The sequence below is a fragment of the Martes martes genome, assembly GCF_963455335.1.
Source record: "Martes martes genome assembly, chromosome: 12".
NCBI classification, from domain to species: Eukaryota; Metazoa; Chordata; class Mammalia; order Carnivora; family Mustelidae; genus Martes; species Martes martes.
The window spans coordinates 77,123,052-77,136,951 of NC_137900.1; the positions used below are offsets into that span (position 1 = coordinate 77,123,052).

The following is a 13,900-nucleotide window of genomic DNA, read 5'->3' on the forward strand; positions in this document are numbered from 1 at the left end:
GATACTTTTTTGTCCAACAGATCAGCAAAAATGGTTAAGAAATATAATATCCGGTGTTGGCAAGGCTGGGGGAAAATGAAGCATCCCATATATCGCTAACATTGATAGAGGAGACTGTAAAATAAGAAACTCTTCCCCAAGAACAATCTGGCAACAGTTAACCAAGCCTTAAAATTCTCCCTATGCCCGGAGCCAATGCCACCTCTAGAAAGACAGCCCAAGGAATTTTTAGAGACGTGCTTCCAGATTAATGTGCCAGGACACATTGTCTAAAGCAGCAATGTGGCTAACATTTAAGAAACAAACAATCCAAAAAGAAATCAGTCAAATAAACCACGCACCTCTTTGCTATGACGCAATCGTTAAAAACCACGTTCTAGAAACATTTATCAGAGTCATGATACACTGTTTGGTGAGACAGGTTTCAAAAACTACGTTCAGAATGGCAGTTTTGTGGAATATTCCCAGTAGGAATTTACACATGCGGGCACACAGGGGACCAGAAAGACGGCAGTCAAACTGTCAATAGTGATTATTTCTGGGTGAGCAGATCATCGACGTTTTGGGGGGTCTTTTTCCTTTGTGTTTTCCTGGGGTTTCTGAGCTCTATAATTGAACCCGTATCTCTCGGGTCATTAACACACTTGCACACATACATTTTATTTTAAATGCGCAGGCGGACTCCTCTGCTCCTCGTGTTTCCTATGAACCAAACAAGATGGCCCTTCCTTTGTCCAGTCTGCGATGGTGCTGACGACCACCGGCCTCTCACACGAGGCCCGGGAGACCCTGTTTGCGCTGTGCCCGCGCCGCAGGCCACACACAGACAGCGCAGGCGGATTTGCACCCTCCGTCTCATCAATGAGAGGATTTCCTAAGTTGCGGGTTTATCCTAATGGGAGTGGAGTCGAGGTCACACAGTTAATCTATTTAGGGAATTTCCACAGACAATGCACAAAAGAAAATCCTGACGAAGGTCTGGGCATGGCAAGCGAGATAAGAGAGGGTGAAGGGGGAAAAAAGGGGGGGGGTGGCCAAGAGTGCCCAGTGCCGCCGGGGTACCTGAAGCCTATCAGTGAGATGCACCGAGCTCGCCCAGGAAAGGGCAGGGCGGCCGGGCCCGGGCTGTCTGCTCACTCGGCGGGGGGGGGGGGGTTCTGATTAAACGGCTGCAACGCCCATCTCAATAAGGAAAACAGCATCAGAGAGGAAATGTCCATCCACTGAAACGGGGCTCCGGCCAGCGCCGTGCTAGGCTGCACACCCGCTAGGAGGTGGCAATGAGCGCGCACTTTGGAGGCAGGAAGAAATCCCAGTTCAAATCCCAGCCCTGCCACCTCCTACCAGCTTACTGGTGGCCGGCCACTTCTTCCTCTCGATGCTCGGCCTCCTCTCCCTGGGGGCTGCACCGAAGAGCAGGTGGGGAGATCTGTGCCAAGCCCTCGCAGAGCTCCAGGAGGCACACAGATGGCGGTCCTTGGGGGCCGTATTTATTCGTGGGCTCAGAATTGTAAGCTTAGAAGCATCTTAGGTGCTAAGTATGCTATACCAAGAAGTCTTAACTGGTGCGGAAGAGACACCAGCACAGCGGTGGGAACACAGCAGGTAATCACGAATTGCTCAAATCAATAGATGCCCGCAGTGCTTTCAGAGGTTAACTCTATGGCCATTAGTACCCCCATTTTAGAGACGAGGAAATTGAACAAGGAAGTCAGAAACACGCCTGCCGTTGACTATTATTCTTCTTACAACGTTATCAAAGAGGCATTTGAGAATCAGAGAGGTCAAGGAGTTTGTTCAAGGCCCCACAGGTGCACAGTGGCAGAGCCAGGCTTTGAACCCAGAGCCCCCGGCTCCAGGGCCCAGGCTATAGCATCATGGGATGCCTCCTCTCTCGACGTTGGAGGGACAGATGCATCCCCTCAAGTCAACAAAGCCTGACTCTAATTCCTGGCTCTGCCACCTTCCATCTTTGTGACAACAGGCAAGTGACAAACTCTTTGCAATTTCTTGTACAACAAAGCAATAAAAGCGGTACCTACTTTGAACCTACTGGGCTAGTGTGAGGTTCAAGTGAGTTCCTACATAGAAAGTCCAGAGAATACCGTCTGGATTACCGTAAGCCCTCAATACAGAAGTTATTACCATGGAGCAATTCAAGGAAACACTCGGAGATGTGTAATCTGTGTCACAACCAGTGAATCAGGGTCACTATGCTGATGGGGCCATGGGGGAGATGAGATGGGTTCCTGCAGACAGGGTAGCTGAGGGTGGGTGGGACGATCCACTGAGGCTGGCCTCACTGGGGCCGTGGGTGTCGACAGGTGCAGGGACCCAGAGCCGCCTTTCAGAGGAGGGCAATGCTGCCTGTCTGGTCAAGTGTGGACGGCACTCGGGGAAAAGCCAGAGAAACGGACTGTCTGCAGACAGAAGGGGATCAAATCACGGGCAGCCTGAACACCAGGTTCAGGAGCTGGGCTTCTGCCCTGAAGGCTCTCAGCTCCAGCGCAAGGCGCTAGGCAGGGAACCACTTGATAAGAGACAAATTTCAAAAGTGTGCCCTGCTTCCAGGCTACTAAATAGACTGCAAGATGGGAGACAGACAGCCAGGAAGCCGTTGCACTTTGGCCTCCAACGGCAGGGAAGGGGGAGGTGTGGTCTGAGATGTGCTCCTGGCCTAACCTCACCAGGGCTGGTGCAATCCCCAATGGGGAGACTATAGAGAGGAGAGCAGGTCAAGGTCACTAACTTGGGAAATGCCCACAATTTGTGGGCAAGAGGATGAGGTGCCTTCAGGGGGTCAGAAAGGAGCCAGGGCTTTCAAGGCAAATAAATGCTTTTGCTAATACTGGGGAAGAGCTGAAAATATAAATTAAATAAATAAATAAATAAAGACACTAAAAAGGAGGCCCAGGTCCTGGTCAGAGACAGCATGGAAGAGAGGAAGGGATCTGGGGACAAACTGAACATACGGACTCAAACCCTCAGGACCAGAAGAACTTGTGGAGGGAGGAGAGGGTTTAAGGGAGTTTGGGAGAAGGTGGGATAGGCCTGGGGCCCCCTGAGGAGAGAGGAGGCGGCAGGAGAGCTGGAGCAAGGATCGAGGTCCCGCTGGGCTCAGGCACACCCCTGGACACCATACCCTCCCCGCCCGCAGGATGAAAACGGCAGAAGGAAGACCCCCTCCCCAGACTTCCTCCCTTCCCCCTCCCCAGACTTCCTCCCTTCCCCACCTGCATGGGAGGATAATCTCAGAACACTGGACCACTCTTTTCTTAATCAGAAACCTCTTAATGAAGCCTCACACACCATTTCAGATGTGGTTCAAATACATTCCAGGGTGTTTTTTTAAAGTACCGATGCCGTATTGTCAAAACACCACTTTCAGCCTGCATTTAATTGCTTTAATGGGTTCTGGAAAAACAGCCACCTTCTCTCCCTTCTCATCAAGGCCCCTGGGGAGCCCAAGAGGGAAGGATGCTGGGGAACAGGGATGGCGATGCAGCTGATCTGGGAACTACACTGTCGCACACTGGCCTCTGAGCCCAGCACCTGCCCCACGTTTTTAAGAGAGGTGGGGACATACAATTCCAACCAATCTCCGGGCTTTATTACCTCTGTAAAACGAAAGAAAATGCAGATGCCAAAACCCAAACAGGAGCAATTACATTTTTAGAGAAACGCTATGTGGGAATATTGACCACATTTAGTAAATGACTCTGCAATTCAACCAGCTATGATGCATCGAGAGGGCCCTGAGCCCCAGTCATTTCTTCCAAAGGCACCTTTTTTCTTTTTTTAGACTAAGCAGGCACAACAGAAGACTTTCAAAGCCAAGAGGATGCAGTCGATAACATTTTTCATTACAAGGCCTGCAGTGGGACCCCCGTGGCCCTATTTCTCGAACTTTTGATGTGTGGCAGTAGCAATAACCTGTTTGTAAGGGTGAGGGGGTCTGCATCACAGAGAGGCCAAGGGAGATGCTCAAGGTCACGGCCAAGTAACACAGTCAGATGAACCCAGGTCCATCTCCAAAAGCTATCTCTAACCTCTTGGGTACAGACCTCTCTTCCCTGGATTGTCCAACATACCAGTTGACCTCGTACTTCTGGAGTCCTGCTCCGGAACAGCTCAGGATAGGGATAGGGTGGGTCCACTCTCCGGTCAAGTCTTTCTGAGGATAAATGTCGGGGATGGGGGCAGATCCCAAAGGAAGGTGGTGCTTCCCAAACCTGAGTGTGATGAAGACTTGCCTGGGGAGCTGGTTAACTCTCGGGCAGGCTACATTTCTGAATCACTACTTCTAGATTACTTAGATATACCCTTTTGGATGCCACTTTGCTATGTTCTTCCCTGTAACCTGCAGCTTTAGAATCTGGTGAAGACGACATCTTGGGACTTGTTTACGGGAGGCTGAAATATTTGCTTTGCATTCAAAGTTGAGAGGATGCTGATATTACGAAAACTCAGGTAGAGAGGAAAAATAACTACGAAACTGGCTGCCAGCTCAAGCAAAGCCACGGCCAATTTAGCGGAAGGAACACAAATTCTCAAAGGAGACGGAGGTAAAGGGGTTGGGACTGGAAAAGGAGAAAAAATAAATTCACCCATGCATTTTCGATAGAGAATAAAGCAGCTTTTAAACGTACGTGTGATTAGCAGGAACTTGGCCTCTACTTGAAATGCTGGGGCTTCTTCAAACCTGAACAGGGCTGGGTTTTGTTTCTGTTTTTCCTTTTTTGTTCGTTTATTTATTTTTTATTTTTATTTTTTTTAAGATTTTATTTATTTGACAGAGATCACAAGTAGGCAGAGAGAGAGAGGAAGGGAAGCAGGCTCCCCACTAAGCAGAGAGCCCGATGCGGGGCTCGATCCCAGGACTCTGAGATCATGACCTGAGCTGAAGGCAGAGGCTTTAACCCACTGAGCCACCCAGGCGCCCCTCGTTTGTTTATTTTTTTAACAAAAAGCCAGAAGATATATCTCACCCAAAGTTGGTTCATTGATTGCTTCAGAATGTATAAATGATTCTAGTTTGGAATCACAGACACAGGCTGCAGAAATAACCCACTTCTGGGAATGTGGTTTTAAAATTGAGAGCAAAGCAACAAATGAACTAACCAAAGAGGTCTTGTAGGCTGGCTGGGGCCACAGAGGGTAGGAAAAGCTCCTGCCCACCCAGACCCCGTTTTTTTTTTTTTTTTTTAAAGGCCTTTGCTAAAGTAGTAGCATAGGGTTTCCCATTTACCAAATGTTTTTGTACCCATTAAGTCATACAATTCCATACCCACCCTGAAAAGGCAAGTGGGATATGCCTATGCCCATTTCACAGCTCCAAAGACTGAGGCAGCCAGAGATGGCGCGTGATCTGCTCACAGCCACACCATTACCTTCGTGATGAAGCATACGTTAGAGCCTATGGCATTCCTCAGTGTTTTTCCCCAAGCACCCACCGCCTTGCAACGCACGGATTTTCTTCGGCTCTCACACTTGGGAACCAAGGAATCCTGAACTCGCCAGCACTGCACTGGATGCAAGATCATTCCATTCACTCGGCAAATATTTATTTACTAAAACACCTACTATGTGTCAGGCCCTGTGGAGGTGCTGGGGTGGGTGAGGAAGCAACAGGGACCAAATCTTGGTTTCGGTGGAGCTGATTTGTCAAGGGCAGGGCACACAGCCCACAAAACCAGTGGAAGGTCCTTCCATGGTGAGCAATGCCCTGAAGGAAATTACAGCAGCACGAGGGGATGGAGTGGGGGCCTGCTTTGGAGAGAGGGTGGCAGGGATGTGGAGGCATGTGGATGTCACAGCACCTAAAACCCTCAGTGACCTGTGGCCCAGGGTGGGCCCGTGCCCCACCTCCCACGGCTCCTTGAAGGCAGGACCACTGACCGTCCATCTCTGAACTCTGAGCACCAGCCACAGGCCTGGGGGCGCTAAGTGCCGCTTAGAGCTTGCATGGATAAACAGCTCCCATGAGGACGGGCGGGGCCCAGACATGCCACCTGCCCTTGATGCATGGGCATCTCACTCCCCACTTAATAAAATGAAGTCTGCAGATGGTTCCCCAAAGGCTCCCGAATGTCAGGCACAAAGTATGACGCCTGCTTGCCTTCCAGCAGGGGGCCTGGCCGCGTCTTCCAGGAGGCTGGCTGCGTGACTGCCTAGGGCTGGGTTCCACGCAGGAACGTAGGGCAGAAGGGCCACTTCGTTTCTATTCCCTATGGTGACCCGGGCCTGGTCAATTTTTACTCCTGGAGCCTGACCTTCCTGGCCTCCCCCCACCCCCTCCCCTCCAAGGAAGGAGAAAGCACCTGACACAGAGGCAGTGCTCACTCGCTGACGCCAGCCTCCTCTCCTCCCGGAGCATTCCAGTAAAGCAAAGTTCAAACACAAGTGCGCCGGCCCTGCGGTGCTGCCTCCTGCAGCGGACGCCAGGAGTGCACAGGAAACAAATGGTCTGATTCCTGTTCTCGGCACCCTTTGCCACCTGCCATGCTGTCAAAGTCAAGTGAAACGTCTGCAGCACAGGAACCTTTAAAAAGCAGCCCCCCACCCTGGGGCACAATGAGAAGCCTGTGTGAGCTCCCTGTTCACATCAGATTCTTGCTTGGGGGTTAAAAAAAAAAAAAAGGAAGAAAAAAGAATAGGTTTTGAAAGATTCGTATTTCAACTTCCAGCCACCTCCAGCCGTTAAATGTCACTCCCTCTAATCAAATTCTCTGGTCCTTGCTGGGCACTAGTTTGGGGTCCCTGAGCAGTGGAGCCCAAACGCCGCTCTTCCGGGTCATAAAAGAACCTTTCTGGAAAGCCAGTTGGAGCCTAATCTCCCATGGACGCCTGCTTCAGTGCAAAGCCCTTTACAGGGTGTGGAGGGGGTGGGGGCGGATTGTGACTCGGAGGAGATGCACACGTGCCGGGCACGTGAGCAGACGGGCGTGTGAGGGGCGGCGCACACTTGACAGGTGTGTACAGGCTGTGTGCCGCGTGGCAGAAGAGGGAAGCAACAACACACACCGAATCCAATTAGGCGGGGGTTAAAGAATCATCCTTATCTTTGCAGCCACGTCCAGACGATCAGTCTAAGGCAGGTAATAAACAACGCCGGGTGTGTCGCAAGAGGGAGGTGACAGAAAAACAAGACGCTGGCTCCGGGGGTAATTCTCGATCTCTTTCGTGTCCAGCTTAAAGCCAAGAGGCAGGACTCTTCTAATAATAATATCAATCTCCCCCCCACTCAAAAATAAGGGCATTCTCTTCCAGCCTACAAAACACTTCTTTCACGTGAAGAGGAAATAACCAGCCACAGGAGGATCTGGACCTACGCGGGCACTGTAATTGTCTAAAACCTTGAGTATCAGCTTGGGCCACAGATATAAATAAGATTAAATTAAAGAAATGGACCCTCTCAATGCACTACATCACAGTCTGGATCCGGCTGGCAAACATCTATTTAATAAGGAGTTTATTAATAGTGAGCTTTCAACATGTCATTGCTGGCAAGACCCACAGGACCCAGGAAAGAGGATGGGGCCAGAGGAAAGTCTGTGCGTCCCCATGAACACGTTACCCATGGTTTCCAAATTGGAAAATGGTAATAACCCCAGTGGGAGAAGCTGCATTTCAGATACAAAGTTGGAAGTGGTAATCATTTATAATGGCTTCAGCTAACCATGTACAATGGGAAAATGACAAATGTGTCGTTTAGAATGTGTTGGACTAAATACAATCACTTATATTAATATGGACAGATTCTTTGCGGGTTATTATGCAGAGGAAGGGAGGGGGTGATGACTCTAATTAAATGAAAGGGCTGGCCAATGTTTTTAACTTCTGGAACGTTTCAAATTCTAATATGCCCCTTGGAGGAACCCGGAGCGGGGGGGATGCTGAGATTGTAATGAAGCCATTTCATTCTTATTGGGATGAAACACACACAGGCCACACACATCCCAGCAGCACCCCGCTACCCCATGCCCTGCCACCCCGTGCCCTGCCACCTTCGGAATTGGGGACTCGAAGGGCAAGCGGGTAAGTGAATGTGATTTGGAGCGCCCCTGGGGGAGTGCTGTGCATGCCGCCATCCCCTGGCCATCTTCTCATTTACTCTGGAACGGCACCAGGATTGGTGTTCTTGGGTCGAGGGAGAGCAGTCAAGTTCTCATCAGCACAGTGTGTCACCCGTCAGTTTCCTGAATTAGTAGGAGGCTACACAAGAGAGCCAAGATTCTCATCTCCTAATCCTTAGCCAACTTTCTTAACTCTGCCTTAAATGAAATCAATTCCAAAAGAACAAGAAAACACCGGATTAGACATTCTAAATGCCTTCTGTGTAGCACATACTGAGCAAATCACAGATTGTCTGAGCCCAGAAGGGACCCTGGGCAGACTCTGGGCAATCCACCCTAGGACACAGAGAGGGTCAGCCATTGGCCCAAGGTCACACAGCAGGCATGTGGCAGAGCCCAACGCACCATCCCTTGTCTCTGGGCTCCTTGGCTAATTGACCAACACTTTCTGGCTGAAAACCTCTGAAAGATCTACCTTTTTTTTTTTTTTTTTTTTTGGTTTGGCTCCTGTTCATTCAAGAGAGATTTTTCAAAAATCAAACTTTTCAATATAATTACAAATAGTAAATGGCTTGCCTTATCTGGACCTGTCACTGATGATTTAGCAAATAGGCTTCAAGAGAGGGATGGGAGCCCTCTGGAGAGAGGAACAGAATCCTTGCTAAACTGCTCTGAGCAACAATGGATCCTTGATTTGGGAGAGAGAGAAGTGGAAAAAAAAAATTGTACGTTCAATTGCCTTTGCTCCCTGGGAGGAGGTGACCCTCTCTGATTCATGAACTCTTAAGCAACTTTATTCCTAAAATTTAATTTTCTTTTTATTACACACACACATACACACAATCTCTCCTTCAGGATGCTCAGAGGATCTTTTCCCCCTCTTTCTACCTGCAGGAGAAAAATAAAGGTTTTTTAAGATTGAAAAACACATCTCAAGAGCCAAAACACAGAAACAAGTCTATATTGACACATGAACAGAAAAAGAGCATGCATACACACACACACACACACACACACACACACACACACACACACAGGAATATTATTCGGCCACAAAAAAAGGGAAGGAAATTCTGTCCTTTGCAACAATAGGGATGCACCTGGAGGGCGTTATGCTGAGTGAAATAAGCCAGACCCATAAAAGCAAATGCTGGATGATCTCACTTATACGTGGAATCTAAAGAAGTCTAATTCCCAGAAGCAAAGAGCAGAAGAGTGGCTGCCAGAGGCCAGGGGGGAAGGAAATAGGAAAATGTCGGTCAAAGGGTACAGACTTTCAGTTATAAAATGAGTAAGTTCTGGGGATCTAAGGCCCAGCACGGTGACTACAATAGATAATTCTGTACTGTATGCTTGAAATTTGCGAAGAGAGCACATCCTAAGTGTTCTTACCACAAAAATAAAATAACTCTGGGACGTGATGGATAATCAGCTTGATTGTGGTAATCCTCTTATCCCATACGGGTATCACAAATCAATCACACTGTACACCTTAATTATATACAATTTTCATTTGCCAGTTCTACTTCCAGAAAGATGGGGAGGAAATAAACAAACAAATGAACAAATAAAATACCATTGAAGGAGCAAGAAAACAGGTCTTGTACTAAATGCAATGTGGTCTATGGCACAGAAAAAGCAGAAAAACTGGTGATATTTGACTCAAGTCTGAGGTTTGGTTAAAAGGAGCGTACCCACATCATAAAATCTCCGACACCGGACCCTGCCGCACTAAAGCTAATACAGGGGGCTGAAAGTCGAGACCATCCCGGTGAAGGGCAGTTTGTAACTTAGAGAAGCTGGGGCCTCTTTGGGCTTGAGGTTCAGGGACTTAATGCCCTTAATTTTGTGGAGGTGGGTCACCAGCCCCAGGGGTTCTTCTGAGGTGTCCTGAAGCCGCCTGCCTATCCTGCCACCAGGAGATGCACGCAGCAGAGGCCGCAGAGACCAGGTTCCGCCTCCTCCGTCTTAAATTCCACCCACACGGAAAGTCTGTTCCCCTTTCCCCCTGGAGTTAAGGTGACACGAAGCCGTATTCATTTTGCCTGTTGCTTCTGAAGGTTCCAAAGGGGTGAGTTCCGGGCAGGCTGTGTCTGGCATTGGCCAGAAGGGGGGCACCCTGAGGCAGGAGCTCGTTTGGCTTCAGCCGACCCCTTCCAGAGGAAAAGGGACAGTCAGGGACCCAGGGGGCTGCTCGGCTCCCAGGGCTCCCACACACATCGTGTGCTCAAAAACCACAGCTCGGAGAGTTTAGGTTTTACGAGAGGAGCCACGGAGGCTCGGACAGGACAGGCAGGGCGACGCGCACGAGACCCGGGAGGGCCGAGCTGAAGCTCTGAGCCGCGCAGCTCCAGCCTCTGGCTGTGCCTGACACTGGGATGCCCACCGACGGGGGGGCCCGTGCTTTCCATGTCCGGGTTACCCGAGGCCTTTCCAAAGTCTGTCACCTTGTGATGAGTGAGTTACACAAGTCTTTTAAAATTGCCTCTAAAATTGAAACCACAATTATAATTGACCATTTGGATCATGTATCTTTTGAGTATAAATGTATCATCTGGGAACTCCAGACCTTTTAGGGCCAAAGGCTAATGGACTATTTCTTTGTAAATATATGGAATGTCAGAGAAGAGGGAAGACTGATGTCGGGGGAGGAGACAGAGAGGAGGGCAGGTGCATGGAAATCCACAAGAACCTTTGTCTGCTACACCCCCCCTCCCCAAAACAGTATCAACCCATCAGGCTTTTCCCAGGAACAGCAGAGAAATGTCTGAAATCCTCAAGGGGCAGGGGGCAGAAGGGCTGGCAACCAAACAAGGGAAGCGAGAGTCAGGCGGAGATGGTTCTGCCCCAAGTGAACGGGCAGGAAGTGGGCTCACTACACACCTGACCACGGGTCACTGAAGAGGACACAGGAAGTAGCCCAGCAGGCCCTCAGCCGGTGTCCCAATCACCTGCACTGAGGAGGACACGAGGCAGGGACAAAAGGTGTGGTGGAGAGAAGCTGGGTCACAGGCACCCTAAACCCCTAGGAAACATCTTCCCGCCCGCACAAGCTGAGTACATCACTGTTTTTTCCCCAAACTTCTTCACTTCCTGTACAAAGATGGGCAAAGGTGATGTGTGTGTGTATGTGTGTTTGTGTAAACACCTTCAAGGGATTCTCGAATGCACATGGACACCAAACACTATCCATCTCATACCCCAACTGGTTTTCAACAGCCCTAGGCGTGCGATTAGCAAACATGAAACCGCTTTAAACAGCTTGATTAAATCCCTAGGAGACGGTTGTCATGAGGTTATTTTTCTCAATTAACAGACACAAAAAGTGCAGCTACTCTCAAGGGGGGGGGGGTTTATTTGTGACATGCAGGCAAGGGCCTCCTTGCCAACAAGGTTAGGGACACTTAGAAGATCCAGTGGATCGTGGAGATCCAGAGGTTTGCAGAGGAAAAGAGTCCAGTCCCAGGACACACAGCCTGGTGTGTCCACAGCTGAGTCAGGCTTAAGCCTTTAGGATCACTGACAGCCTCCTCCCACAGGGCTGGTGCTAACAAAACTTTCTTCCAGGGGCAAAACCTGCCTGAACGATGAGGACAGCAACAGCAGAAGTGGGGACCACCCACTGATTACTAACCACATGCCAACAGGAGACCTTACCTTTTCCTTTTTAATGCTGGTAAGAATTAAGAATCCCTATGCCTTTCACACTTGTAATCATATATTTGCCCGCGTATCTGATGTCTGTCTCCCACACACTGCTAGCCTTTATGCCCCCCACGAAAGCAGGCTCCAAGTCTGTCTTGCCCACCACCCTATCCACAGTGCCTGTTATCTATTTGCTAAAACAAAACTAGATGTTCCAGTCTTAAAGAAACATGTCTTAAGAAACACGGGGCCCAGAAAGATTAGGCAGTTTGCCTAAGGACACACACAGGCAGAGCTCCTGTCACTCTGTCCTTACTCGTCCCCAGACCACAGGCTTACCTTGACAGCCTCAGCGTGGGTCACCCGGGCCAGGGACTTGTCGTTGACACGCAGAATCTGGTCCCCAACTCGCAGCCCTTCCTTCTCGGCCAGAGAGCCTGGCTCCACCAGCGACACATAGATGCCCACGCCATGCTCCGAGCCCCCACGGATGCTGAAGCCCAAGCCCTCGTGGGCCTTGGCGCGCCGCAGGCTCACCAGGCGCACCTCCCCCGGCCCCGCACCGTCGGGGCCGCCCCAGGCGGGCTGCCGGTAGGGGGTGGTGGCGGGCAGGTAGAGGCCCTCGGCGGTGTACTGGTCGAAGAGCAGCTGGTCCGAGCGCGGGATGACCAGGCGCAGCATGGGCAGCAGGCGCCGCTTGACCGGGCTGTCCAGCAGCACGCGCAGGGTGCGCACCAGGTCGAAGACGTTGCGGCGCGCGTGGTACGCGTTCAGGCAGTGCGTGAACTGCTCCCGCTCCGCCTCGCTCAGCAGCGCCGTCAGCGCCTGGTGCAGCTGGCGCACGTTGGCAGACAGAAGCCGCAGCCCCGCGCCCCCGCCGCCGCCGGCCGCCCCGGCCGCCGAGCCCACCGAGCCGGTGGAGGACGAGCTCACCGACAGGCCGTCCAGCGGTGCGTTCATCTCCCCGCCGAGGCCCGAGCGGACGCGGGGCGCGCCGAGGGGCAACTGCTGGCGCTCGCCGGCACCAGAACGGCAGCCGGAGCCCGGGGGGCGCGGAGACGGCGGCCGGAGTCCGGCTTCGCGGCGAGCGGCTGGGCGCGGAGAAGGGGCTGGTTCCGGGGAGACGCGGGGACGGCGGCCGGAGTCTGGGTCTGGGGGCGAGGCAACAGTGGCAGAATCCCGGGGGGATCGCGGAGACCGCCGCTGGAGTCCCGGGCGCGCGAAGACGGAGGGGTCCTGATCCTGGAGTCCGAGGGGCGCAGAGACGGCGGCTGGAGTCGAGAGGACACGGAGACGGCGGCCGGAGTCCGGGCAAAGCGGAGACGGCGACAGGGTCCCGGGGGACGTGGAGTTGGCGGCTGTAGCCCGGAGGTCGCGGAGACTGCGGCTGGAGTCCGGAGGAGGGGGGGGGGACGCGGAGAGAGCAGCTACATTCTGGAGGGCACAGAGACGGCGGGTGTCTGGAGTGGGGGGCGCAGCAAAGCAGACCGCCCCGTCACACCATGCCCGGGGCTCCCCCAGCCGGGGCTCCCCCAGCCGGGCCGCCCGTTCCTCTCGGGCTGGGGGACCCCAAAGTCTTAAGTTGGGGTGGGGGCGCTCTAGTCCCCCAGCCCCTCGAACCGCAGCCCGTGGAGCCGCGCGGGCGTCCACGAGGGGCTTCGGGGCATGTCCGAGGATGCAGCAGCCCCGGGCCCCCCGCGGTCCTGCGCCGCCTGGGCGCAGACGGAGCCGCGCCGCCGCGAGCCGGGACTTTGCGAACTGTTGAGCTGCCCGGGGCCGATCTTCCAGCGAGTTCCGACGCCGTCGCCGTCGCCTGCCCAGACTTGGCCCCGCCCCCTGCCCCTCCCCCTCTCTCCCCCCTCCCCCCACGGGCTCTTCAGGAAATGACGTCCCGCCTCGCGCCTGGCGGTTGCCTGGAGACGGGGTGAAACAGTCCAGCCCAGGGGAAGAAAGGGGTGAAAGTGGGGGTTGGGGTGGGAGGAGCTCCGGGGGCCCTGCGAAGCCCCCTCCCCACTTCTCCCGCCACGAGTTGAGATGGGGTGGGCTCCAAACCTATGCACTTTGGGGATCCAAGCCTAAGCCTCAGGACCGCTTTGGAGCAATTAGCCGGCTAGCTAATTCACAATTACGGGGGGAAATAGCCAACTTTTTGCCTCTAAACTGCTAAACACGCTAGGCTC

At 52.4% G+C, this 13,900-nt stretch overlaps 1 protein-coding gene across 4 annotated transcripts in view; it reads right to left on the reverse strand.

The window, feature by feature from the left end:
- WHRN (whirlin) overlaps nt 1-12,680 on the reverse strand; it is a gene marked incomplete at its 5' end in the record, with an annotated part of 88,172 nt that extends 75,492 nt beyond the window's left edge. For all 4 annotated transcript variants that reach the window (XM_080820623.1, XM_080820622.1, XM_080820624.1 and 1 more), the window contains one exon: nt 12,060-12,680. In XM_080820623.1, coding sequence (XP_080676749.1) covers nt 12,060-12,680 — 621 coding nt within the window. The remainder of the gene's footprint in view (nt 1-12,059) is intronic.
- Between the last annotated feature and the right edge of the window lie 1,220 nt (nt 12,681-13,900).